Consider the following 25,693-nt stretch of genomic DNA (forward strand, 5'->3'; position numbering starts at 1 on the left):
ATAAACTTTTACTTATACATGCAAATAATACAAACTAAACTACTTAACTATTTACTATTTCATAAATAATATGAACTTTACACTTAATTGTGTAGAATAATATGAGCACTTATTATTTGCATGTACGATGAGGCAGCTAACAACGATGAGGCAGTACGAGGCCAAATAGTGTGGCCTAGAGGAGTCATGAGCATCAAATTGTGAGATGCAAGTCTCGCGTTTAGCATCCAAATTAATTCCAAATACTCTCGCAATTGATCCAAAAAAAACTCAAATGGTAACCAAATGAACGAATGACTGACTAATAGTACTAAAAATATTATTAATTATCATTTGAACATCAATTAATTTATTTTATCTCATTAATATGAAGTGTTAAAGTATGTATAATGGTTTGGTTGGTCTTTGTTAGTCTTTAAGTTTTTGTTATTCTCTCTCCTTTCTTCTTAAACTCCTACCAACTCATCTTCCTTCTTAAACTCCTACCAAAGCTTTGTTCACCAAAAAAAAAAAACTCCTACCAACTCATCTTTTTTTTCTCACAATGGTTTGGTTGGTCTTACTTGATTTTTCTATTTCTTTCTCCTATTTTTAGTTTTTTACCATACTCCACATATACTCTTTCTCCTACGGTCCTACCCAATGTTAAATTTTTATATAAAATAGATGATATAATAAATAAAAATGAATTAGATTCCGTTAAATTAATTACTGTAAATTAAATTAGGATTATTTGAATCCATAATATTGAATTAGTATAATTAGAAAAAAATAAGTCGAGAAGAAGTGTGTTAAAATATATGAGATTTGGGCTCAATTCGTTTCACCAAGGGCCAACATTTCTCTTTGATTTCTCCCTTTTTCTTCAATGCGATGCGTTTTACATGGGTCCAACAAATTTATCTCGCTAGTTGGTTTGCCATGCGGCTGTTTGTCAATCGTCTTGTGCACTCTATCCGAGGTGCATATGGTCTGGAAATCCAGACCAACCAACCCCAACCCAAGAGCCAAGTGTTCCAACAATAAAATTAAGTAAAGCTAGCTTATTATTTGCTAGACCAACTAAAAACTAGACCATTGTACATAAGTTCTCTTCCGTTGGAATAAACTGAATTTAATTTAACTAAGCTGGTCTGAATTTAGTTTGTTAAAACTATACTGAAATAAACTTAATTTGTTAAACTTAACTAAATTGAACTGAATTAAAACTACAAGAGAAAATTAACCTAACTGAATTGAACTGAAGTTAAGTAAATTTTCGTTAATTCGATGTAAAACAACATAGCCTGATAGAGAGATGGCCATATATACAAGTTGTGCATCTCATCTCATGTATAGACGCGGGACTTTCTGCGTAGCCTATGAGCTACGGGTGTTGAGCACTTGAGCTTGTGGAAATTTTAGAAGCTTTAACTGTAGCTCTCTTTTAGTCTGTTATCTCTTAGCTACGAACTCAGAAATCTTTGTGAGTCTCCAATGTCACTCCATTCTTTTCTCACTCTCCCCCCATTTTCTCTCTCCTCTCCTTCATTCTTCCCTCACACCACTTCTTCTTCTTCTCCCCATTTCCCAAAACCCCTTCTTCTCCGCCATTCTCTCTCCTCTCTCCGCACTAAACCTCCTTCCGCCGCCGTCAATTCCTACCCAGACCCGTCCTCCGACGACCCACCTGAAGCTCCAGAAGACACCGCACATGGCGTCTCTAAATTCCGTCAAATCCAACGCCAAGCTGCGCGCGCACGCAAGCTCGAAGAAGAGGACTTCGAGAAGAACCGTTCTGTTTTTCTCGACGCCATTAAAGACGTCGAGGATGCTCCTGATAACGAGGATTATTCAACTGGAGTTAGCAATTCTGGGGATGATTTATTTGGGGATATTGATAAGGCAATTGCCCAGAAAAGGAAGGAGTTTGTCAAGCAAGGGTTGTTGAAACCCAACCCACCCAAAAAAATTGGGGTTGAGCTTCAAGAAGAGGTTGGAGGTGGTGAGTTGCAGCCTGAAGAAGTTGTTGATTTGGAGGAGATTGATGAATTGCAGGGTTTAAGGGCTGTGGATGAAGGCGAAGGCGAAGATGGTGAAGGTTCAGAGGTGGAAGATTATGTTGATGAGAGTGATGAGGTAAGTGAATTGAGTAAGAATGGTTCTAGTTTGTTTGATGATTCATTTGATATTAATTTTGATAGTTTTGGTAATAATAGTAAAGTTAGAATTGTGGAACCTAAGTTTAGAATGACATTAGCTGAGCTTTTAGATGAGTGTAAGGTAGTGCCGATTTCGGTTTATGGAAATTTAGAGGTTGAGATTAGTGGGATTGAGCATGATTCGAGGTTGGTTAATGCTGGGGATTTGTTTGTGTGTTGTGTTGGAAGTGAGAGTGAAAATGATGGACATTTGTATTTAAGTGAGGCTGATAAAAGAGGTGCTGTAGCTGTTGTTGCTAGCAAGGAGATTGATATTGAGGAGACTTTAGGTTGTAAAGCTTTGGTGCTTGTGGAGGATACTAATGCTGCTCTTCCTGCGCTAGCTGCAGCTTTTTTTAGGTGCCCGACGAAGAATATGTCGGTCATAGGGATTACGGGTACTCATGGGAAAACTACTACAGCTTATTTGATCAGGACTATGTATGAAGCCATGGGGTTGAGGACTGGGATGATGAGCTCGGTTGCATATTATGTACATGGTGATAACAAGTTGGAGTCCCCTGAAGCAAACCCAGATGCTGTTTTGGTGCAGAAGTTAATGGCTAAGATGCTTCATAATGGGACTGAAGCGGTTGTTATGGAGGCCTCTTCTAATGAGCTGGTTCATGGGCGTTGTGAGGAAGTTGATTTCGATATTGCTGTTTTCACTAATTTGTCAGGGGATCAATCGGATTTTCAAGGGTCGGAAGAAGAATATAGGCTTACTCAGGCTAAATTGTTCTCTAGGATGGTTGATCCAGACAGACACAGGAAGATTGTCAATATTGATGACCCTAATGCACCCTTCTTTATTGCACAAGGGAACCCAAATGTCCCTGTTTTAACTTTCTCCCTTGACAATAAGGATGCAGATGTTCATCCTTTGAAGTTTGAGCTTTCTCTCTTTGAGACCACAGTTCTAGTCAATACTCCTCAGGGAATATTGGAGATATCATCAGGGCTGCTTGGGAGGCATAACATATATAATATCCTTGCAGCCGTAACTGTAGGGATTGCAGTGGGGGCTCCTTTGGAAGATATTGTGAGGGGTATTGAAGAAGTGGATGCAGTTCCAGGGAGATGTGAGTTAATAGATGAAGAACAGGCTTTTGGGGTGATCGTGGATCATGCCTCTACTCCAGATGCCTTGTCTAGACTTCTTGATTCGGTAAGGGAGCTCAAACCAAGGAGAATAATTACTGGTATGCTTCTTTCCTTTCCAATATATTTTATCACACTAAAGGCATGTTTGGATTGGGGTATTGTATTAAGGGGGTAGTAAAAAAAATTTAATGAGATTGATGATAATGAGGTAATGATTGTGTAAGGACTAAGGATGGGTATGTGAATGTGAATATAACAAAAGTCATAGTGGAGCAATGAAATAAAATGGAGGAAGTATTAGCTAACAGGAGATTTAAAATTTTCAAGTATCTGTTGTTTGATTTTAATGCTATGTATGTTTAGCATGACTTCTCAATTGAGTGTTGTTGATACTAGGAGATACTCATTTACTTTAAGTTGTTGATACTAGGAGATACTCATTTACTTTACAGGAAATGCCGGTGAGTGACACATGTTTCTGTCATCTGACTTCTATTTGTTCATGAGCAGTTATCGGCTCTTGTGGTGAGAAAGAGAGGGGAAAGAGACCCATGCTGACCAAGATAGCAACAGATAAAAGCGACGTGACTATGCTGACATCAGATAATCCAGGAAAGGAAGATCCATGTGAGTATGTTGTAGGCCAAACTGTTTGATTTAAAGAGAGATCATTCTTGTTGAAGATTATTATTATAATACTGCAGGGTAATGCTTGTATTCTTGTATGTTTTATGGAATTTGCATGATGGTGTGAGATTCCCTGTTCAAACCATCACCACCTTGAGCAATTTTGACGTAAACGCATTTATTAGATGTAGATCTAATCATACCAAAAGGAAAGGGTGAAACACGCTACAATATTGAAAATTCTGTTGGCTGGGATCTTATACTTACCTGAAGAGTGGGTTACAAAGCCACTAGATTGCTGGATCTGTATGCATGTAGGATAATTTTGTATACTAACTGGCAGATAATAAAGCATTGTGTTTCTTGATGTATCCATGTATTTACCTAACACTTATGGTGCTTATGTTTCTCTTTGAGTAGTGGATGTATTGGACGACATGTTGACTGGAGTTGGATGGACAATGCAAGATTACCTGAAATATGGGGAGAATGATTATTATCCTCCTCTTTCAAATGGTCACAGACTCTTCCTGCATGATATTAGGCGTGTTGCCGTCCGTTGTGCTGTTGCGATGGGTGAGGAAGGTGATGTGGTGGTAAGTTTCAGTAATTGAGGATGCTTTCATAATCTTCTTTATGTGATTTGATATTCCTGATCTCATGCCTACTTATGTGCCCAAAATGCTGAGAGGGCTTCTCAAGTCATTGTTATACATTTATAAAAAAAAAATATGCTCATAAAGGAAATGATGGGGTTGTCCCAGATAGCTGTAATATTATTGGCTGCATGGCAGCATGGAGGATTTTGTAATTGGATATTTGGATTATGCAGAGGTCGACATGATTTCTGTCTGTCCTTTTGTAACTTCTCTAAGTAATTGGCTGTATCTTACAGGTAGTTGCTGGCAAGGGCCAGGAACCGTATCAGATTGAAGATGACAAAAAGGAGTTTTTTGATGATAGGGAGGAGTGCAGGGAAGCACTACAGTATGTTGATGAGCTTCACCAAGCTGGAATAGACACAAGTGAATTTCCGTGGCGGTATGATGTTCATGGTCATCTGTATTCTTCCTCCCACCCCTGATAAAACTAATCAATGCTATGCTGAAGATAATTATTCGAATCTCTCTCCATCATTGCAGGTTACCTGAGAGCCATTGATTTACGAATTGTGATACAATATCGAAAAAATAAAAACAGACTTCTTAGTGGGTTTTTGTGATGGTGCTTGGAAGTGAGCCTCTTCTGATGGAGTAAAGCGGTGACATTATCAATGATAGATTTCCATGTTACTCTCTGAAGTTAGAAGGGTTCAATGAGCATTCTCATATTTTATATGGAGCCAAGGCACAGTATCAATTTACTGAGGTTATTTTCTCTATTCATCATATTCTTAAAATCATAGCTCTTCTGTCCTTGGTTCTCTTCTGCCATCTGGAAGGTGTTATACAAGGAGATATTAACCCTCCAAGCTGCATAACTGTTTTCTTGTTATATATGTCCTTTGCTTTCCCTGACTCGCAACAGTTTCATTCTCTGAATTCTGTGTGTGGAAAAATATATATCTGTCCTCTCAACTATACCTTTTCTCCACTCCCTTTATAATCGGAGTGAGATGGGAATTGGTGTTAGGAATGAGATTATTGAAGTTAGGGAACACATGGTAATAATTTCTCTTTTGTTGTTTCGTGTTCAATAGATTAGGTGATATTGTCATTTTATCTAACTAGAATTACTTTCTCATTTCTATTCAAAAAAAAAAAAAAAAAGAATTACTTTCTCATTTGGAGAAGAGAGGGTATGGATTGAAAAGGTCTTTACCTAAGATGCTTGCTTTGTTCCAATGAACATTGAGTGAAGTCTATTTTCCATTTAGCCGATGTTATAAGAAAGTGAATTTCCTTTTCCTGATGTTAAGAAGAAAGTGAAAAATCAAAATTAAAACACAAACCTTTTATGTGTCTAGATAAAGATAAAGATAAAAAAGGGGTAAACTTAGTGATTAATGTAGCTCGATGGAACTCATATGCAATGCCTGCATGATGTGAGATATGATATATGCCTTTGCAGTTTCCAATTTGCTATTTTCTTCTTTTATAAACCTTTGCCCTTATTTTAACTTATACCGATATGCAGGCTGCAGGATTTTGCTTATACTTGGACTACGGCAATGCACTCTGCCGTACAGCAAGGCATTTTGCCCAATGCTCTAATACTTTAGGCAGCCATATGGAAACGTCAATTTTGTAACTGAATGACTATATAGGTGTCTGTTGATTGTAGAATGTACATATTGTAATTTATGCCTGCCTTTGGTGTTGGTCATCCTCTCTGTATACTTCAGTGTTTCAAAGTGAAAGTTATGTGATCAGATGCCTCATTTAGTTGGTCTTAAACTCACGTTTGCCTTTTCCTTTTAATCTAGAATAGTATCCCTTGCAGTTAGAATGAGATATGCTTGCTGATGTCGTAATAGACCAAATAAAGAAAATTGATTGCATTTTCTCTCAGGCCAGCAAAATCATATAGTAGCAAATCAGCTGTTGGCGAAGAATCGCAGGTTTGTGGTGTCAGACTACTGCTTTAATTTTTCTGTTCTATACTGCTAAAATCCATTCTCATAAGGTTGGTGCATTGAAGTTTCAGAATTCTTGGCTGAACCATGAAATCATCTGCAAAAGTTAGTATCAGATTTGCATGAAATATTTGCAATATTAGTGGATCAATCTAATGAGGAAGATAGAGGATAGTAACTAAGATTATCTCTTTTCCTACACATCTGTTTAAAAAGCTGAATGATGAGTGTTTGTTGTACATGCAATGTGTCATCTTAAAATGTACTGCTTGATTACATGAATCATTAATATTGTTTCTTCCTTTGTAACCAATTCATTTACTCCTTTATTTCCTTCCAATTATAAATCAAAAGGCTCTGATCCTGTATCCAAAATAAGTAGCAAGTTGCTCATTTTTCACAATTTCCACCCCAAATTACTGAGTATTCAGGTAACTATGATCTCGATAGTAATTACTTTGGCTAACCATAAATGGTTTTAATCCTATCCTTCCATTTGTGGTGAGGTTACATGAATAATTAGATAAATGCAGGGAGAGAGACAGACAGACTTGTCCAGTTTCTAGTGAGGAATGTCTGCTTTGTCTTTTTCATCAATTTTCTAATGGTAAGAAAGCAATCCATATTGCCTCTATTCTTTATTGCTTTTGTTTTGTTTTCTTTTCTTTTCTGCAAAGCATGCTATCAGATTTAGGCTCTCTAACAACTACTACTGATTTCAGGTACTCTTGTCAACAATTGCATTTTATAGAGAAATAAAAATCATGAAACTTATAAATCATGTAAATTGAATATGTATAGCACGGAGTTATACTATAGTAAATATTAGTTCATGATATTTACGCTGTTCTCCCATATATTGGAAGTAGTGTTTATTAAGGAATTCTTTTCAGCTTCAGAATTTAGTAGTTTTGAACTTGTTTCTTTTATTTATTTGTTACTGATGTTGATTAATGTTGAATCTCCATGCATTTTTGTGTCACATTGACAGAGAATAAGCTATGCGTTTTTTTAAGGTTTTCATGTGATCATTACTGATGGAGTGCTGGTAACCCATGTGCTAAGCAGATATAGAACTCATCGGGCATCTGGTTCAGGTAAATTTGGGTAAGAATGAGTACTCCGGATCAGCGGTTCCAGCACAGGTGGGAGTTCAGAAGGACTGAAAATGATTTTGATTCAAGTGATGATGATCACTCGAGACCCGCTTCTGCAAGTGAGCCGAAACTCATAAAGCACAAGCTGGTCACTTGTCTTTTTCCCGAGGAAAATGCCCAGACAACCATGCGAAGCCCTACATCATCACTTCCTAGAGGAGAAAAAGAAAATCACTCGAGTTTTGATGAGCCTAACCAAGCGGGAAAGATGCATGGGAGAGAAGCTAGATCAAGGAAAACTAAGAGAAAGACCTCTGATCATGAGCCTTCAAATGCTGCATTGATCGATTTGAGAGGGTATATGGAATCTTTGGTTGAAGGAATCAAAATCACTAGAGAAGACTTGCTCGCATGGATGAACAAGGAAATGAAACTGTCCTCCAAGGATGATGCCGTTTCCTCTAAGCCTAGTGGGACAAGAAAAGGCCAAAGACAGAGTGCAAAGAGAATCAAAACTCCGAGAAATAATCCAATCACTAGTAGAAAAAAAACAGCCATAGTGACTCAGAATTGTGAAGACGGGTCTTCAGGAAAAAAATCTCCTCAAACCAATGATGCTGATGAGAAAAAGAAGATTGAGAAACCAAAGGGCAAGGTTGCTAGATCGTCTACCAAGAAGCAAAAAATCGCAGGTGTTGTTGAAGCAGGTGAGCAGACTGATAAGGGAGGTAATCATATGACATTACCTACTGTCCTGCCTGAAAAACAGGTTGCAAACAGTGAGATTCCCTTGGAAAATGGTAATGAAAAAGATGTTGGAAAGAGAAATGCATTGAATTCAGGAGTTGATTTAAGCTCTCATCAGCTGAATTTTGATCCAAGATCCCTGCACAACGATGGAATCTTTGCTCAAAGTGGTCTGAGAAATTTGAGTGAATATGAACAGAACGCATGCCCATCTATGGGTAGTGGGATCGAAAATGGAAATGGGAATGGAAATGGAAATGCGTTTCCTTTTCCACTTGCTCCCCAAGTATCAAATGCTGGAATCGGTATGCGAAACATTCCTAGTCAATATGGGCTACAATATCTCACTCAGGGGAACCGGATGCCAGGAATGTATAGGGAACCTTTTAGATTTTCTAATGGAAACCATGCTTTCATGGAAAGCTATGGTTCTTTAAACCAACATCTGAAATTCAATGTTCAACAAGGTGGAGTCATGGCATTACAGTGTCCAGAGATTAGAAGAGGAGCCTTCAACCAGTCTAATATAACAACTCAACAAGTCTTCCATAAACAAGCGGAATAAGTCAGAAATAAAAAAGCATATGACATTGTTCCTTTTCTTTTTTCCAAGAGTGCAAGTTTAATTTTCGAGGTTTTTTTTTTTTTTTTTTTTTTTTTTTTTTTTTTTTATATCATGTTAGAGCAATATCTCATGAGTCATGACTATGAAAAAAAATAAAATAAGAAAGCATCTCATGACAATGCAACCTTCCAGTAGTAGTTGCACCAAGGTTAATCCTTGATAAATCTCTAATTTGATTTCACAATGGAATTGGGTTATTATTATTTGTTCCTTCTTTGGAGTTCATATGTGATGTCCTTATATTTGTCATTTTCATAAGGAAAAATTTCAAAAAACTATCTTTTATAATCAATTTTTTTTCAAAAAATTACCTTTTAAAATTTTTCTTTCAAAAAACTACCTTATACAACATAACCCTTTCCATATACTATCATGTTACGTGTATATTTAATACGAATCAATAAATGATAATCGCTTCAGGTGTTGTTGATGGAGTAGTGAAAAAAGAAGAGGGAAACAATAAGGGAGGAAATAATAGCAATTTACAGTGAGTCAATTATTAGTGATTATTAAACCACATTTATGGTAAAATGGTAACATAATTGAAACAAATTTGTTATATAAGGTAGTTTTCTGAAATAAATTTTTTAAAAGATAGTTTTTTGAAAAAAATAATAATTATAAAAGGTAGTTTTATGAAAATTTCCCGTTTCACAACATATCCTATGGATTGAGAATTGCTCCAGTGATGCACTTAACAGAATGGGTCAACTTAAATGCAATGCAAATTCTAAAACGGTTTAACCCAAATACAATGCAATTTAAAGAGACCAATTCCACCCCAAGTTATAAGAACCAAAAAAAGTTGTTTCTAGCTTATTTTAATTATAAGAACCCAAAGAAAAAAAAAATTGTTTCTAGCTTATTTTCCTGTTATAGTAATAAGTTCGTTGTCCCCTCCTTTCCTTTATTGTCGTGGATGTAACGATTCCTACATGTGAATAATAGGAGTATAAATTATGATTCAGATGCAAAAGCCTATAGTTTAGATAAATGGTGCTTAGCCTTACCTGATTGATTCTCTTTAGATAACATATCTTGTCTTCCTCTTGTCTTTATGGGAACAATATCTTGTCTTCCTTGCGTATGGGGAGGAAGGAAGGCCATCCCTTCAATAAAAAAAATTCTCAAATATTTTATTGCTACATTTTCATTTTAGGAAATCAAACTATCAACTTTGATCGTCTTTTTGATTTTTTTATAAGTAAAAATTATAGTTGTGTCTTCTCTTGTTAGATTCGTCTAGATGTGTTGATTCATAATATTAATTTTTTTTATAATTTTTAAGGGAATAAGAGATATTAAAGGTTTAAAAACATCTTGAAAATGTGTTCAAACAATATAGCAATTATAATAAACAAGAGGGAGTAGATTCCACAACTGAATATATTCACAACATATAGGAGAATTTTGCAATAGTCTATTAGGCCTCAACAAGTTATGCAAGAGTGTAAAGACTGAGATATACTAATCTATATAAAACTATTCACATATTATAGATACACAATATTTTTTCAAGAAATAGACACACCATGTTATGCAATAAAATAAAGTTTAGAAATTAGGTCCACATGCTTTTTTATAGTCTCTTTGTTTTACTATAATTGTTACACTAAGTATTTTGACACTTTTCACATACTCTACTTGACCATTATTTTTTTTATTATTATTATCTATATTTAACTAAAGATTTAAGTAGGTGAGATCCTATTAAATTCGTCTTAAAATATATTTGTAATATAGTTTTAGATTTTTTGAAAAATACAAAATTAAAAATATTAATTGTCAGAGATTTTTGTTAACAATCTTGAAAATATTATAAAGCATGAGTACTTCATTTTGACAGCCACATCTATACCATTTTTTTTTATAAAGAACAACTTATTATCTAACATTGCAAATTCATCGTGAACGTATTTCTAGCTCAAAATTTGGGAATCACTATCATGAAGATGACGTGAAAAACTGATAATAAGCTAAAATTACGAAACTACTATATGTTAATCCATATATTTAAAATATTGAAGTAAGTTGCTAGATAATATAAATTCTTTATGTCTTTGAAATTCTCTTTACTAGATACTATTACTAAAAGTATAGATTTATCTTCAATTGACGAATCCACTTATTTCGCAAAGAGGACAAAAGAAGGTGAAGTACACAACTTTCACAACCTCTATTCTATATTTTCCCCCATAATTAGGAATTTCAATTGCTTCTTTTCCTACATCAATAAAATAAAAAAGTTAAAAAAGATATGTTCTTTTCTCTACTTCAAGTTCAAGTCTTACCCACTTCTGAAAATTTGCTTCTGTTTCTTCATAACTTTGAAGGCTAAAGCTGCGCGCTTTCTGGAAGCATAAAATTAAAAGAGATGGATCTGCAAAGAGTGAGGTTGTTTCTCTTTCTGTGTGCTCTTATAGTGAGTGTTAAAGCTGGGGATATAGTTCACCATGATGATAAAGTTCCCAAGAAACCTGGTTGTGAAAATGATTTCATTCTTGTGAGTTTGAATTTCTTAACTTTCTCTTCTTCCCACTTCCTATTTTGAGTGTTTTTCATCTGGGTATTACTTAATTTTACTCTTTGATTTGTGTTTATTTGTAAGTAAGTAATGTTGTTAACTAAAATAGGTTTTAAATTGAGTATGATATTGTGATCAAATGATTGTATGTTAGTATATGATTTTGGCAGAGGTCAGAGTTATAAACCTTTTTTTTTTTTGCTTTGTTGTGATAAATGCTGGGTGATTATTGTATAATTAAGTCTCTTTTCCAAATTTTGTTGTTTGAGTTTTTTAGCCTATACTTTGGGAGAATTTGTTTTGAGTTTTGATTAATTATGATTGCCTGCTGGAGTGCTGTGTACTGTTTCCAAGGATGATAAGTAGGAGTTTTTTTTAGTGTATTGGCCTGTTTGCTCTAAAGTATGATTGATGGTTTGTGGTGATCACTCTTTGGTTAGGTGAAAGTGCAAACATGGATTGATGGCAAAGAAGATGTAGAATTTGTTGGTGTTGGTGCCAGATTTGGTACCAGGATCGTATCGAAGGAGAAGAATGCTAACTACTCACGTCTTACTCTTTCTGATCCTCGTGATTGTTGCAGTCAGCCAAGGAACAAGGTTGCATTCTATTACCCTATCTATGTTGAATTTGGTGATTACACTATCATTTAGCTCATTTCATGAGCTCTTGGTTAGCTTGCCGGAGATGTCATTATGGTACACCGAGGTCACTGCAGATTCACCACTAAAGCAAATGTTGCAGAAGCTGCTGGTGCTTCAGCAGTTCTCATCATAAATGACCAAAATGGTAATTATTTTCAGATTCAGTTCTTATTATAGGCTCTACAAAGTTAATTGGTGACTTGCACTTTTTCCCTGAATGTCTCAACTCTCAAGTGTTTACAGCTGCTAGAGGCTGCTTGTTAATACACTAGCAAGCCAACTGGAGGGAAGTTATATTAAAACTTTGCTGAAACTTATCAATTATGTAATGTTAGTTGTTTTTCTGATGAGGTCCATATTAAGAACCATATTATTCTTGAGCTCATTCATATTGAACCTGCCGGTTGCCAGTCCAATTCTTTAATAGTTTTACAACAAGATGTAGCAGATTTGGAGGAGCATTGGCATTTTGTAGGTACTTGCGTATATGATGTTAGCTCATAAGCAGCTTCATGTATGAAACCCTCATTCTCACATTGTTTCTGAGCTTTGGGATTTGTGACTTTTAACTTTGTAGGATGAAAGGAGTACTTTGTGGTAGCAACTGCTTCATAGCCCTAGGGGAAGAGAGAAGACATCTTGGCTAAAGAGTTTCTGCTTTAGAGTGACACTGTATGGTATCTAGGAGACATTTAATTACTGGTATTCTGACAGCGATTTAAATCTGCGTAGCATACCAGAATGGCAGAATGTTAGCTTTAAGGGCTCTGCCTATTGAGTTTATATTTTGGAATCTTATTGAATAGTGAGTTGGTAGCTTACAGGTTTTGAAGAGCATGGACTATGGATCTTTTAAGATGTACATTTTCTGGGACTTCACTGGGCACTGGCTAGTGCTGTCACTGGTTTCAGCTCAAGCTAACAAAACTTCATCTATTGTTTCTTATAGGATGTAGGGAATTCTGAGATGTTAGAGATTGTATCAGAAAATAGATACCAAGCTTTGAATTACTATTTGAGAAAGTTGCGATTCTTGACCAGTTAGCCAAATGCTTCTCAGAGACTGGAAAAGGCGACATAGATTAGGGACCTGAGGTTTAAATTATATGTTGAGTTGTTATGACGATTGCTTCTCAGAGACTGGAAAAGGCTCCTAGTCCATACATGTCTTGTCAGATTATATGTATCTGTCTTGCAATTAAGTCTGCTATGTGATTTTATTATTTGAAATTTTCCTCCTTAGTCGGTGTATCCTTTCTAAGAATTTTTTATATAGTTTATAGAACATTGGGTGAAGAAGGCGATATGGTGGTAAATTTCTGGCAGTTAGACATGACATTGAGAAGATGCTAAAGGAAGTAGGGGACATTGTATTTTATTGCTGTTGACCTGTTCTTCAAAGCTAGACCTGGACAACGGAAAGGAAAGAGGATTTACATATTGCAAATCAGATTTGTTTCTGTATTTAAGGACAATCTGTAGTATAAAATCGACTAGTGTTTGGCAATAGTATGTGTCCCATTTTCTACTTGGTTCAGTTACTTCCCTGGGAAAAACTTAATAAAGCAACGTCATATTAATGTATACTCTGGCATGTTGTGTCATAAGCGACCACTAGTTATTCCTCTGTGAGTTTATATGACACCATGAATCTTGAATTTGACCATTTGGGGCTGAAGCAAAAGATAATATTGCTGTGCATTTGGCATCACAAACTTCTTTCTACAGTGATGTACAAGCAGAATGTTTGGAAGCATTCACCTTTGACATGCCTACTTAGATACTTGTATATGTTCATACATACATATGATACAGACACACAAACACAAACATGTGCTCAAGTACATCAACATTCAACTAGATCCCAATATGTGTATACACATACATATGTATATGCAACTTTAATTGTTACAATTATTAAATAACTTGATGAACTATTTTATTTGCTTGTAGAACTTTACAAGATGGTCTGTGAACCAGATGAGACCGCTCTTGATATCCATATCCCTGCAGTTATGCTCCCTCAAGATGCTGGCAGAACGTTGGAGAAAATGCTATCAAATAGTTCTTCAGGTTATCTTTCCTAGTCAGGTTCCTACTACAATGATATTGTTTTTAGAATACTGCCTCTACCCTAAATTTCTGTGCTTACTTCACATTTTCTGTATTTATCAATGTCAACTTGAATTAAAGCCACTATCTGATGATTATGTAACGTGTTTCTAAAACTTGTTTCCCTTGTTCAGTATCTGTTCAGCTATACTCTCCACGGCGACCAGTCGTAGACATTGCCGAAGTATTTTTATGGCTTATGGCAGTCGGTACTATCCTGTGTGCGTCATTTTGGTCGGCCTCGGGTGCCAGAGAAGCAGCTGCTGAACATGAAAACCTATTAAAAGTAAGCGTCCCTTTCAATCTCCAATTAATGTATTAGTGGTATCTTTTATAGGGGATAGTCGGGGTGGGCTTGCACGTATTATTGTTCTGTTGGTCTGAATGATCCTTCTTTTACTTTAAATTGGCTGCTGACTGTTTATTGCAAACTTATTTTTTTAGGATGCTTCGGATGATCTCTCATATACAAGCTCTGGGGGTGTCGTGAACATCAGTACCACATCAGCACTATTGTTTGTTGTTGTAGCTTCATGCTTTCTTGTTATCCTTTACAAACTGATGTCAACTTGGCTCATTGAGCTTTTGGTGGTGCTTTTTTGCATTGGCGGTGCAGAGGTAAGACTTATACATACTCTAGTCGACAGCATCCTTTTTCTATCTTTAGGTTGAATATTATTTGAAATATGCTCGTCCACCTAATAGACGTGAACCACCCTTGTTGGCTTTTGGTGCCAGTACAAGTGAACAACTGTTTTCACAGCAAATCTGTTGGCTATATAATTGCAGTTCCTTTTCAAAAGGATTAGAAGCAGACCAGCCACTTCATCGCTCTAATTGCTGGTTTTGAGTCAGGCAGGCCATTCCCATGATTAAGTGTTAGAAAGAAGTAAGAATTTGCTGGGGATAGAAATTGCATTCCATCAACAAATCTTGCCAGCTACTTCCTGTTTAGTCTGTTCTTGGGAGTGGGATAGCAAAGCAATCTAAATTTTTTAATATATATAACAGAACTTGTGTATGTGCGCAACCTGATCTATGTTTGTGTATGCTTTTAGAAGTCTGAAAATTGTTTATGTCTAGCAAAATCAATTTCTCAAGTATTAACAAAGGCAAGTATTATTACTGTAAGTAGATTCCGATAGAATGGCATCTTCCCCTATTGTGTATTAGTCATTTAAAAAAATATATTGTTATATACTTCCCTTAATGGCGCGTTTGGTAGTTGGTTATAAATGGTGGTAATGGGAATGAATTTGTATGTAAATTTGTGGAGAAAATCATTGCTCATTCCCATGGTAATGCTAATTTATCCTAAATTGTCTATTTTTCTTCTAAAATTTTCATTCCCATACAATACCATCTTGTAGGTGGTAATGAGTGTTAATGAAAGTTGCTTCCCCTTGGAGAAAAAAACACAAGCTTAGGGGTGAAATTGCTTCCCCATGGAGAGGAAAACACAAACTTGGATTACACTTAAAATTCATTCTTACTACCACCAATTATAACGACTACCAAATGGGCCGTATGAGCTATTTCAGCTACCAGTTACACCTATATTTGCAGATATGTAGGCTTATTTGGCAATCCAATGTGGCTGCTAACTGGTTCACTTAAGTTCTTTGACTTGTCACGACTATCTAAATGAGCAGGCATCATTAACTGTTTATAAAATTGTTCTGTAAATCAGTTGCTCGCTTTTAGGCTTTTAGCTATTAGTATGCAAAGTAATACAAAAACTTTACTTTTGGGCAAAACTTTATCTATGAAAAGCCAACTGCCCATGATAATAAGTTTATTTGATTACCTTTTCTGTTTTTAACTGAAAATTAGGCTTTTGAAGCAACTGATATGGCGTTTATCGTGTAATTTTTGTTGATTGTTTGAACAATTTGAAAAACTAGCTGAAAGACATCTACCAAACCAGGCCGTTATGTATGGAGAAAATCCCCCCAATCACAGAAACAAGGAATCATTCCTTCCTAGTCCTTGTGTATACCGTTAAGTTAATAAGCCAGATTTTTCTTATTCGATACGTGGGTTGTGTGGAAAATCATTGTGTGTAATTAATTGATTTGTATGTGTTGATTCCTATCTTGTCATTCATACTTTAACATCATTTCTTACCTCTTATTCAGCCTTTTACCCATCCTTTGTGTTTTTCAGGGATTACAAACATGCTTGGTTGCTTTACTATCAAGGTACATATTCCTAGATGCTTCTAGTTCTGTTCCCAGTGTTAATTGCTGAATGTTACCAGATAATTTTCTGAGTGTTGGAATACTTTGAACATTACTCATGTTAACCTGTCCTTGTATAGTTTTTTTAATACATGGGAGGTTTCTATGGTAATTGTCGTCTATGCATGCTTAACTGATTCCTAATATCCATGAAAATCACGAGAACTATGCATTGATTTCACTGGAGATTATTTTGTTGCTAAGAATGTGCTTCTGTTGTACTTTGATGCTTCACAAATTTCTAATTATGTTCCAGAATAACGGGTCACCTTTCAAATTAGAGTTTAATTGACAGAGTCATATGAATTGAATCTCTTCTTATCACGTAAATTGTTTAACAGCTCTATGTTGCAGATGGTTCAAATTGTTTGCGCACTCATATGTAAAAGTACCTCTATTTGGAGCTGTCTCATACCTTACTATAGCTGTTTCACCATTCTGCATCACATTTGCCGTCCTCTGGGGAGTTTATCGAGATCTCCATTTTGCTTGGATTGGTCAAGATGTGCTTGTAAGGATGAATATTTGTCACATGTATCTTGTATTCAACTTTGCTGGCGTACTTCGGCCATTTGTAACTACTGATATTCACATTATGTATCTCTTTTTGGTGACTCAGGGAATTGCTTTGATAATGACAGTTATTCAGATCGTTCGGATTCCAAATCTTAAGGTAATGACTTCCACCCTCCCTCCCTGTCCAGTGTCCACTAAAAAAGACCATATGCTCTGGTTCAGGCAGATTTAGTGTAAAACTCGATGGGAAAAAAACAAAAAACCCCGAATTGAAGAAAATCGCTGTACTTCTAAACTGATTGTTTTGCTTGGGCTAAACTTCTCTTTGCTTGCTAAGTGAACAGCAAAAGAGGATATAGGGTGCTGTATTTCATGTGCAATATACGCCTCTGCCCCCGAACGGAATTAAGCAATATAGAGAGAGGGCTCACATTACATATGACTCCTAGCACCTCTCTCTCTCTCTCTCTCTACTTATAGAGGGGTCAGTGACCTGGCACATCCAGTGGTAATTACAAATGCCAGGAATCTTTTGTTGTCTCCCTCAAACTATGCATTTTAAGATAAAAAATTAGTTGTGCTTGAGATCATGTATAGTAATATATCAGATTTGCTCAACTTAACAGCTTTTTTTGTGTTGAATTCTATTCATGGCACATTTACCTAACGTAGTTGTCTGTTTTGCACACATGAAGTGCTTTCTTTGATAATTATGACCAATTGGTCTATTAGTGAAATCATTAATCCCTGCTCAAGTTTTATGTAATGTATATGTAACTTTTGCTATGTGAATCAGGTGGGTACAGTTCTTCTCTCTTGTGCCTTGTTGTATGACTTATTTTGGGTATTTCTTTCGAAGAAGCTATTCCATGAGAGTGTGATGATTGTGGTAAGTAAGCCATAGCTACCGCTGTTTAGCTAAAAGGTTCCATTGAAATGCTATATTATATCCATATATTAATGATGGATATCTTCATTTTTAGGTAGCCCGTGGTGATAAAAGTGGGGAGGATGGTATTCCAATGCTGCTAAAGATCCCACGCATGTTTGACCCGTGGGGTGGCTATAGCATCATTGGTTTTGGAGACATCCTTTTACCAGGATTACTAATAGCTTTTTCTCTCAGGTAGGTTTTTATCTTGTTCTTGTCTTAAGGTTTTCTGAGGCAATTTGAGCACTAGGAGAGAGAGGAGGGGGATGGTTGCTAATGTGAATTGATGTCATACATTCATATATGTTTGACAGGTATGACTGGTTAGCAAAGAAGAGTCTTCGAGCTGGATACTTTTTGTGGACAATGATTGCCTACGGATTAGGTATACAAACTCGTTTGCTTTATCTTCCAATTATTCAATCATCCTCTCAAGTTATGGTAGTTAAAGCACGATACATAAAGCTCTGCATTGTGAAATTCTGACAGTTTTGCATCCTTAAGTTCCTCGAGTTGCTGATTCTTGTACAATTTTTGAACATTGCTTACAGGTCTTTTCATTACTTATGTGGCACTAAATTTGATGGATGGACATGGCCAACCTGCCTTGCTTTACATTGTCCCTTTTACTTTAGGTACGTTTTCTGATGTACTCTAAGGGCTTACCTTAAAGACTTCTGCTCTGTTCGGGATTGAAGTAATTAATTTTTCAAAAGTTCGACTTCCTGAATCAGTTCAATTTAGCCATTAATGAAGATACTTTATGGCTGATGCTATAACCAAATGATCAACCCAGTGTGTAAAGCTCTCACTTGTAGAGATGTAAGACAGATCAAGTTCATGCAGTTATACCCCATTAATTTTTATCAAAAAAATGTTTTGCTCCTGCAATTCTAAGGAGGCTGTTATTGCAATTTGCAATAATTACTTGTCAACAAAGAACACGCGCACACACAAACATCAGTAATACATCTAGGAGTTCTTTTCATTATATGGGTTTGCATGAATGTCAGGCACATTATTTATGCTGGGAAGGAAGAGAGGCGATCTCAAGAAGTTATGGACAACGGGTGAACCCGATAGACCTTGCTCTCATATGCATCTGCAAATGTCTGATGAATGGAGTGAAGAAAGATAAACCCTTGATCATTAATTGAATATGAGAGAAAGAGACAATCTTAATATTATGTAATTGCACCATAGTATTATACAGTAAATCACTAATTGTTATAATATCCTTGAAATTCCAAATTCAACAGAGGTGTGATTAGGAGAACACCCTTTAATTTTCTATGGCCTAGGACCAGGAAAGAATGTAATGGTCTGCCTAATATGCTAGATTAGCTAATGTTTAATTTGTATATTTTTCACGATAAGCCGTGTGTAAGACCCCGCTATTGTGTGAGTAATAGAGATGAATTTATTCCTGTGATTCGTGTGAAGATATTATTCATGAATCGTGAGTTAATATCGACTATGTGCCTTTGTTGAACGATAACCTCGAGCAAGATTACAGTAACCAGGCTGCAGCCTAATGCAGTAGCATCATATTTGTCTGAAAAAAGTTTCTTAGCTGGTTTGATTCATATTCTGATAACTAATCTGAAAAGAAAAGAGAGAAGCATGGTGAAGGCAACAAAGTTCTGACCTCAATAACGGCATGGCTTCATCTAAAGATCTTAATAAAGGAGAATTTGGGGAGTTTTAGCCTAGAATCATTTTTTTTGAGGGGTAGCCTAGAATCATTATAGCACGTGATAAAGGTCTTTTCATCAAAATGGGTAGAGTTGTTCAAAAGATAATTTTGCAAAATAGAAAAGGTTACTTTTCCCAAGAGGTGATAAGGGATTCGGGATGCCACTCTAATATTTAAGACTTTTACATTCTAGAGAGAGTAAATAAAGAGGGTTTGGAATACTTTTCTTGATAGTTGTGAGGATGATCCCTTATTTATATAGATTTAAAGGCCGATTAGTTGGGAGACGAGAAAGAGAATAAGTAGACCTCCAATTTCTTAATGTTTCTTGGTTTCACAATGAATTGGAGAGGAAAGGAAAACCTACAATGATTCGGAGTTTAAACGGCCTAAGGATAACAAAAGAAAATAGCCTAAGGATACTACTTAAGAATCTTACTCCAACTTGCATAAATCAATCTACTAAATTACCTGTCTATATGGTATATATTTTTAAGTTAGTAAAGTTGACAAATATATGGATATCGGAGTAAAGTTTTAATATTAAAGTTATTTACACATTGCATTTCGCTCCGATTTACTCATATACTCTCTTCTTGCTATGACCCATTACATTGTGTTCATTGTTTCAACATCATGACCTCATTGCTAGCTTGTCTTTTCTTGCTAAACATCATCTCAATTTCTTCCAAAGATCTCCCCTTTGTCTCAGGCAAGAAGAAGTAGAAGAACAACCATGCCATTATAGCAATCCCACCAAACATTAAGAAAGCACCACCAATTGTAATTGCCTTATAAATGGATATAAAACTCATTGAAACAGCAGCATTCATGGACCTATTGACAGCTACAGCAACTCCTGCCCCAACTGCCCTAAATTTAAGAGGAAATATCTCTGAAGTATATACCCAAGTGATGGGAGAAATGCCAATTGAGAAGAAGGCCATATAGATGTAAGTGGCAGCAATAGATAGTGCTAAAGCCCATGATCCATGCTTCCTCGAATTTTCGCCAACAGAGAACCTACAAATTTTTTGATGCATCTTTGACACCGATGGTGTTGTGCTACCATGAGTGTAACAACTAGAAGCAGTTAGTCCAACTCCTAGCGCAACGAGTGCGCATATTACCCCAGTTGTGCTTGTCAATAACAAAGGTCGTCGACCCACTTTGTCTAACAAGAATGTAGCTACTAAAATGAAAAGGGTCTTAGTCACCCCTAGACCAACATTTGCTAGTAAGAGCTTGTTTTTGCTTGTGATCCCAACGGCCTCGAAAATCCGAGGGCTATAAAGTATGACAGCTTCTACCCCTGTTGCATGTTCAAAGAAATGTATGCCTATAGCAGCATATAGGGCTGGTTTACAAAAAAGTTGTTTCCACAATGAAACTTCATTTTGATCAAGGTTTGTGTTGCTATCTAATGTTATTATTCTTATATCGTCAAGCCTAGCTTCAGCTTCATGTTTAGAGTTGGATACCAAAAGAAGGACCCTTTTAGCATCCTCAAGGCGGCCTTTCATGACGAGCCACCTAGGAGACTCCGGCATCTTAAGGACCCCAAAGGTTAAAAATAGCGAGGGGATGGCCGCCACGCCGAGCATTAACCTCCACCCCAATCCTAAACTTAGTTTCCCGAACAAGTAATTGGAGACATAACCTAATAAAATGCCAAGACTAATGCAAAACTCAGGCAAAGATGCAAGTTTTCCTCTATGTGTTGCTGAAGCAATCTCAGCTGTGTAGATTGGAGCTATCATAAGGGCAAAGCCTACGCCAACCCCAGCAACACATCTCCCAGCCATTAACATGCCATAATTCAAGCTATAACCCATCAAGATTGAGCCCAACAAGAAGAGAATGGACGCTAGGACGATTGTATATCGTCGACCGATGTAGTCGGAAGTTCTCCCGGCTGTTAGGGAGCCAATCAATGCACATAAGTTGAGGACTCCGGCTAGTACTTCGATTTGGGTGTCATTGATCTTGAGGTCTTCTTTTATGAATATCATAGCTCCACTCATAACTCCAGTATCTGACAATAGTGAAATAATAGGCAAATTGTTAAAAATGATTCAATTTTGATACAATCTTTGTGCATAGCATTAATTCGACAATGCAATTTTATTTTTGTTTTGCAATTTGCAAACACTCATTTCCTGAAGTACACTTATGTTTAATGTTAGTTAATCATGTATCAATTTGCTTGAGAATCACTCACATGCTAGATTAACACATCTTTCGTCCTTTTTTTTTTTTAGTACCATGTTAACTTTTAACATTAGACACAAATTTTAATTTGACTCTCTTGTATTATTTCTATATGTTAGAAAATAAAGTAACATAGGATGACTAGGATCTTTATTCTTTATATATATAACCAATTTTCTAATATTAAGATCAAACAATAGCAATCGGAAGAAACATACTTTTTCCGTTTCTTTTTAAATGTAACAAAAGAATAGTTTGTATCTCACAAAAATACCCTTTTATTGTATTAAAAAAACGGAGGGAGTACTTTACGTAACATGAGCTTAGATAAATCAATCTGACATTTACCCCTAATCTTACAAAAACAAGGGAACTTTAAGGGTTTATGCTCAGCTTCTGGTCTTTATCACATGTGAATCACTCTTAAGAAAATGATGTAGAGTGATGCGTAGACTGTAAAGGCCCTAAGATTTTCGGGAAAGTGCTAAATATAGCCTATCAACGAGTATAATGAATCCAAAATCGAAACTATTAAAAAATATTTTTTGATAAGAACTGAATTCTGGTGTAAATAGAATTGATTAGTCTTTTAGGAAGTTACTAGTTTTTACCATAAAATCATTTTTATGGATCAAATCTGACGCCAATTATAAAATGATAATTTTTTATTATTTTTCAGCTGCAGAGAGTAGGGTCTAATTTGATGATGAACTTTTATGTTTAATCTAATGATGAAACTTAGCTTAAAATTACTATGAAAACATTTGCAAACAAAATCAAGCAATATAATTATTATAATTTTTGTCAACGGATTGTTATCTAAGAGTAGCATATAAGTCAAAGTAAGGCTTTATAAAGTAAAAACATCAAACATAAATAATATATGAAGAATTATATTAGTAATATTTTATGTCAATGTGACAATGTCCATACATGCTGCATGCATGTTGCAGAACTTCATCCCAATATGTGCTTTTCTTCAAGAATTTCTTGTATAATCACGGATCACCTAATAACACCTCTAAAACAGTAATGCTTGATAAACAAAATTTGTCATGTACTCATGTATGAGTGAGTCAGTGAGATATAAGAAGTAAACAAGCATTTACAATGGATATTAAATAATAAAAATTATTAAAAGAGATTGTCTAATTTTAATATAAAAGTAGACCTAGTAACTAAATGGATTAAACTAGTCACTGACATAAATTAACCTAGTCACTATTGGGCTTTAATATTGGGTTTACCATCGCCTAATTTTAATTTAAAAGTAGACGATCTCTTAAAAGATAAACTGATTAAATAAATACTTTTTCTTATTAGGAATATGCAATATGCAAATATATCATTATCGTATTACCATCATTTATTGCTACCTATTGAACATGTTAAAGGTCCTTAAGCAAAACTCATTCTTTAGAGTATTATATAAAAGTTGAGTAATTATATAATTGATATGATCTGAATTCCAAAAATTTACGAGAACTAGCTAATTTTAACGCTATACTATAAAAAAAAATAGAAATAGTGTGTTATAGAAAGTGGCATACCATAACCAAAGATGATAGAAATTGTAGAGGCAAGGATAGCAGAAGCACAAGCATATTGATTTAATTTCATCTGTTTTTCTCCTACAACTTTAACAGCGTCCTCCATCGTTCTGTTTTCAACTCTTGGAAAATCAATTATCCAGTCCTCCCTCATTTCTTATATATAGATAGTTAGAAACGGCCAACGGGTGTTTATAAGCCAACACATGGGGGACACCAAAAAATAGAAAAAATGAATAAAAGGGAAAAAAAATAGAGGATAACTAACTATTTTATTTGAATGAAAAGAGGGGGAAAGTAGGATATTTAAACTGAACATTAGTTTTTTGAAAAAACAAAATATAAAAACAGTTTTTCTACCCAATTAATTTATTTTCTACTTCATTTGTTGTCACACATTATCGCACGCATTGCGTGCATGTAAGACTAGTAAGACTTTAATATAACATTAAGGGCATGAAAAAAGAAGTGAAAGACTAAGAAAATTACTAAGATACAGTATTTGCCTATTTGGTAACTTTGCTTTTAATTTTTAATTTATTTTTAATCTATATCACATACATAAAAGTCATAATTTTATTCTTATCATATATAACAATTTCGTATCCTTATCCCATAATCTTTGCCTGATTCAGCATACCATACATTTTCAAAGCGTGGATTATGCACTAGGGTGCACAATGCTCATCGTGCATCCAAAAAGAATATAGCATTTATATAAAAGAACACGAACTTTTTTCAGCAACTTTTCTACTTTAAAAAAGAACACATGATTGAAAATTGAAGAACGTGTAAATTTATATTTATAAAAAAATAAAGGTTATAATGAAAAGAATATATAGAAAATGAACATCTACACTGAAGATACAAATACATATATACCTCTTAAATTTAAATTTGAAAAAGGAATCTTTAGTTGCAAAATTTAAGGAAGCAAATAACAATAACTTTTAAAATTATAGACTTCGAAAAATGATAAAACGACGTAGTTTAGACAAGATGCACCATGCTCTATATGAACTTGGGTGCATGTACTTATTAGCGGTAAATTTTCAACAAAAAGGTGCAAAAGGTAATATCTGATTGTCAAATATCTAAAAGTGAAATAAGAAACATACATAGTTTCATATCTAGTACATTTCCGAATATTTCAATATTTAGAGATCTAACAATCAACCATTTTGAATATATTAACAATAACATCGATACAATTTATATAATGCATTGGAGATCTTTGCAAAAAAGTGATCCAATTGCTCATATAAAATAAAGAGGATATGTATTAGCTTTTATAGTTAGAATATACAAAATGAAGAACATCACATATAAAATATTTGGAGCAGCAGGTGATAGCCTAGTGGTATTGGCATCACCACCGATCCCAGAGGTCACGAGGTCGAATCTCACCTCTTACAAGGATGAATCCCCAGACCCCAATTTCTTCCCTTCCTTGTAAGGGACTTCATCTTACTTTAAAAAAAACATACAAAATATTTGAACCTAAAGGAAATTAGGAACAAGTTTTTCTCTAATAAAGATCCTAATCTCCAAGTTGGTTGCGGAGCCCACGCAAAAGCTTGTAATTATCTGAAAAGCATGCATTTTTTGTAGTACCTGATCACTCGGTTAGGTGTGTGTGTCGACTAAAGAAAGATGTTAGTGGTGGATGCAAAGAAAAAGGGAAGTAAGGAAATTCTTTGGAGCTTCGCTTGTTCATAGAATAACGACGCCATACACAAACTTTACCTTTTGTTTCTTCTAGAGACAAAAGAAGCAAGAAAGTGTTTTGAAAATCGACGTACCTGTAAAGTATAAATGTAGAACTACTTGCATTTTTTGACTTTCGGTGAAGGTTGATCGATATCTAACACTTGGATATATCTAACTTTATTTATAACAAAACTTTAACATAAAACACACATTCATGCCTAAGATTTAACGTTGATTTCATTGAATGATGCATCTACAATTCTACTTTTACAAAGTGATGGTTGAGATGATTTTTTAAAGGAATTAGGATTATCGTTTATCAAGTTTCGTATAATTCTTTTCTTAATAGTAAGTAATTGTATCATTGTATGCACCTCGTCCACGCTAATAAGAACAAAGCTACATATGTGCCATATTGACCTCATTTCTTCTTCAAATAATCATCTTTTCCAACCTATACTTACTCTTATATACTCTCTTTATATATTTTTATATCTTACTCACTTAATCAAAGTTAGAAAGCTTTGATCATGCTAATTTAGTGCCTATTTATATATGAAAAAAATATAGCCATGTGAATCTTGTTAGATTTGTCTCGATATGT

At 35.2% G+C, this 25,693-nt stretch overlaps 3 protein-coding genes across 4 annotated transcripts; 2 read left to right on the top strand and 1 right to left on the bottom strand.

The window, feature by feature from the left end:
* Positions 1 to 1,337: 1,337 nt before the first annotated feature.
* On the top strand, positions 1,338 to 6,307 carry LOC104895871 (hypothetical protein). 2 transcript variants are annotated; one of them, XM_010682510.4, is made up of 6 exons: positions 1,340 to 3,382; positions 3,795 to 3,911; positions 4,332 to 4,507; positions 4,807 to 4,952; positions 5,054 to 5,279; positions 6,048 to 6,307. In XM_010682510.4, exons 1-5 carry the CDS (start codon positions 1,477 to 1,479, stop codon positions 5,070 to 5,072), a joined length of 2,364 nt encoding a protein of 787 aa, XP_010680812.2. In that variant the 5' UTR covers positions 1,340 to 1,476; the 3' UTR covers positions 5,073 to 5,279; positions 6,048 to 6,307. The 2 variants fall into 2 exon arrangements, with proteins under 2 accessions (XP_048501806.1, XP_010680812.2); XM_048645849.2 differs by lacking the exons at positions 5,054 to 5,279; positions 6,048 to 6,307 and having other exon boundaries at positions 1,338 to 3,382; positions 3,795 to 3,915; positions 4,807 to 4,947.
* A 4,843-nt stretch (positions 6,308 to 11,150) lies between these two features.
* On the top strand, positions 11,151 to 19,354 carry LOC104895872 (signal peptide peptidase-like 2). The gene is made up of 14 exons (XM_057395560.1): positions 11,151 to 11,458; positions 11,920 to 12,078; positions 12,157 to 12,268; positions 14,077 to 14,196; positions 14,370 to 14,521; positions 14,680 to 14,853; positions 16,402 to 16,436; positions 16,830 to 16,986; positions 17,095 to 17,148; positions 17,788 to 17,880; positions 17,975 to 18,117; positions 18,237 to 18,307; positions 18,474 to 18,557; positions 18,936 to 19,354. Exons 1-14 carry the CDS (start codon positions 11,330 to 11,332, stop codon positions 19,058 to 19,060), a joined length of 1,608 nt encoding a protein of 535 aa, XP_057251543.1. The 5' UTR covers positions 11,151 to 11,329; the 3' UTR covers positions 19,061 to 19,354.
* Positions 19,355 to 19,980: 626 nt separating this feature from the next.
* LOC104895873 (probable polyol transporter 6) lies at positions 19,981 to 23,798 on the bottom strand. Its single transcript, XM_048647319.2, has 2 exons — positions 23,380 to 23,798; positions 19,981 to 21,653 (listed from the first exon to the last, which is right to left on the bottom strand). Exons 1-2 carry the CDS (start codon positions 23,531 to 23,533, stop codon positions 20,239 to 20,241), a joined length of 1,569 nt encoding a protein of 522 aa, XP_048503276.1. The 5' UTR covers positions 23,534 to 23,798; the 3' UTR covers positions 19,981 to 20,238.
* Between the last annotated feature and the right edge of the window lie 1,895 nt (positions 23,799 to 25,693).

This window comes from Beta vulgaris, chromosome 6 (assembly GCF_026745355.1).
Source record: "Beta vulgaris subsp. vulgaris cultivar EL10 chromosome 6, EL10.2, whole genome shotgun sequence".
Lineage (NCBI taxonomy): Eukaryota > Viridiplantae > Streptophyta > Magnoliopsida > Caryophyllales > Amaranthaceae > Beta > Beta vulgaris.

What these genes read in the sequence shown, in the direction of transcription:
- LOC104895872 (XM_057395560.1), top strand. Translation starts at nt 11,330, where the DNA reads ATGGATCTGCAAAGAGTGAGGTTGTTTCTCTTTCTGTGTGCTCTTATA. An exon ending in GTGAAAATGATTTCATTCTT is followed by an intron (nt 11,459 to 11,919) that starts GTGAGTTTGAAT and finishes CTCTTTGGTTAG; the next exon opens with GTGAAAGTGCAAACATGGAT. An exon ending in AATGATTGCCTACGGATTAG is followed by an intron (nt 18,308 to 18,473) that starts GTATACAAACTC and finishes CATTGCTTACAG; the next exon opens with GTCTTTTCATTACTTATGTG.
- LOC104895871 (XM_010682510.4), top strand. Translation starts at nt 1,477, where the DNA reads ATGTCACTCCATTCTTTTCTCACTCTCCCCCCATTTTCTCTCTCCTCT. An exon ending in TCCAGGAAAGGAAGATCCAT is followed by an intron (nt 3,912 to 4,331) that starts GTGAGTATGTTG and finishes CTCTTTGAGTAG; the next exon opens with TGGATGTATTGGACGACATG. An exon ending in GTGAGGAAGGTGATGTGGTG is followed by an intron (nt 4,508 to 4,806) that starts GTAAGTTTCAGT and finishes TGTATCTTACAG; the next exon opens with GTAGTTGCTGGCAAGGGCCA.
- LOC104895873 (XM_048647319.2), bottom strand. Translation starts at nt 23,533, where the DNA reads ATGAGGGAGGACTGGATAATTGATTTTCCAAGAGTTGAAAACAGAACG. An exon ending in TTCTATCATCTTTGGTTATG is followed by an intron (nt 21,654 to 23,379) that starts GTATGCCACTTT and finishes CACTATTGTCAG; the next exon opens with ATACTGGAGTTATGAGTGGA.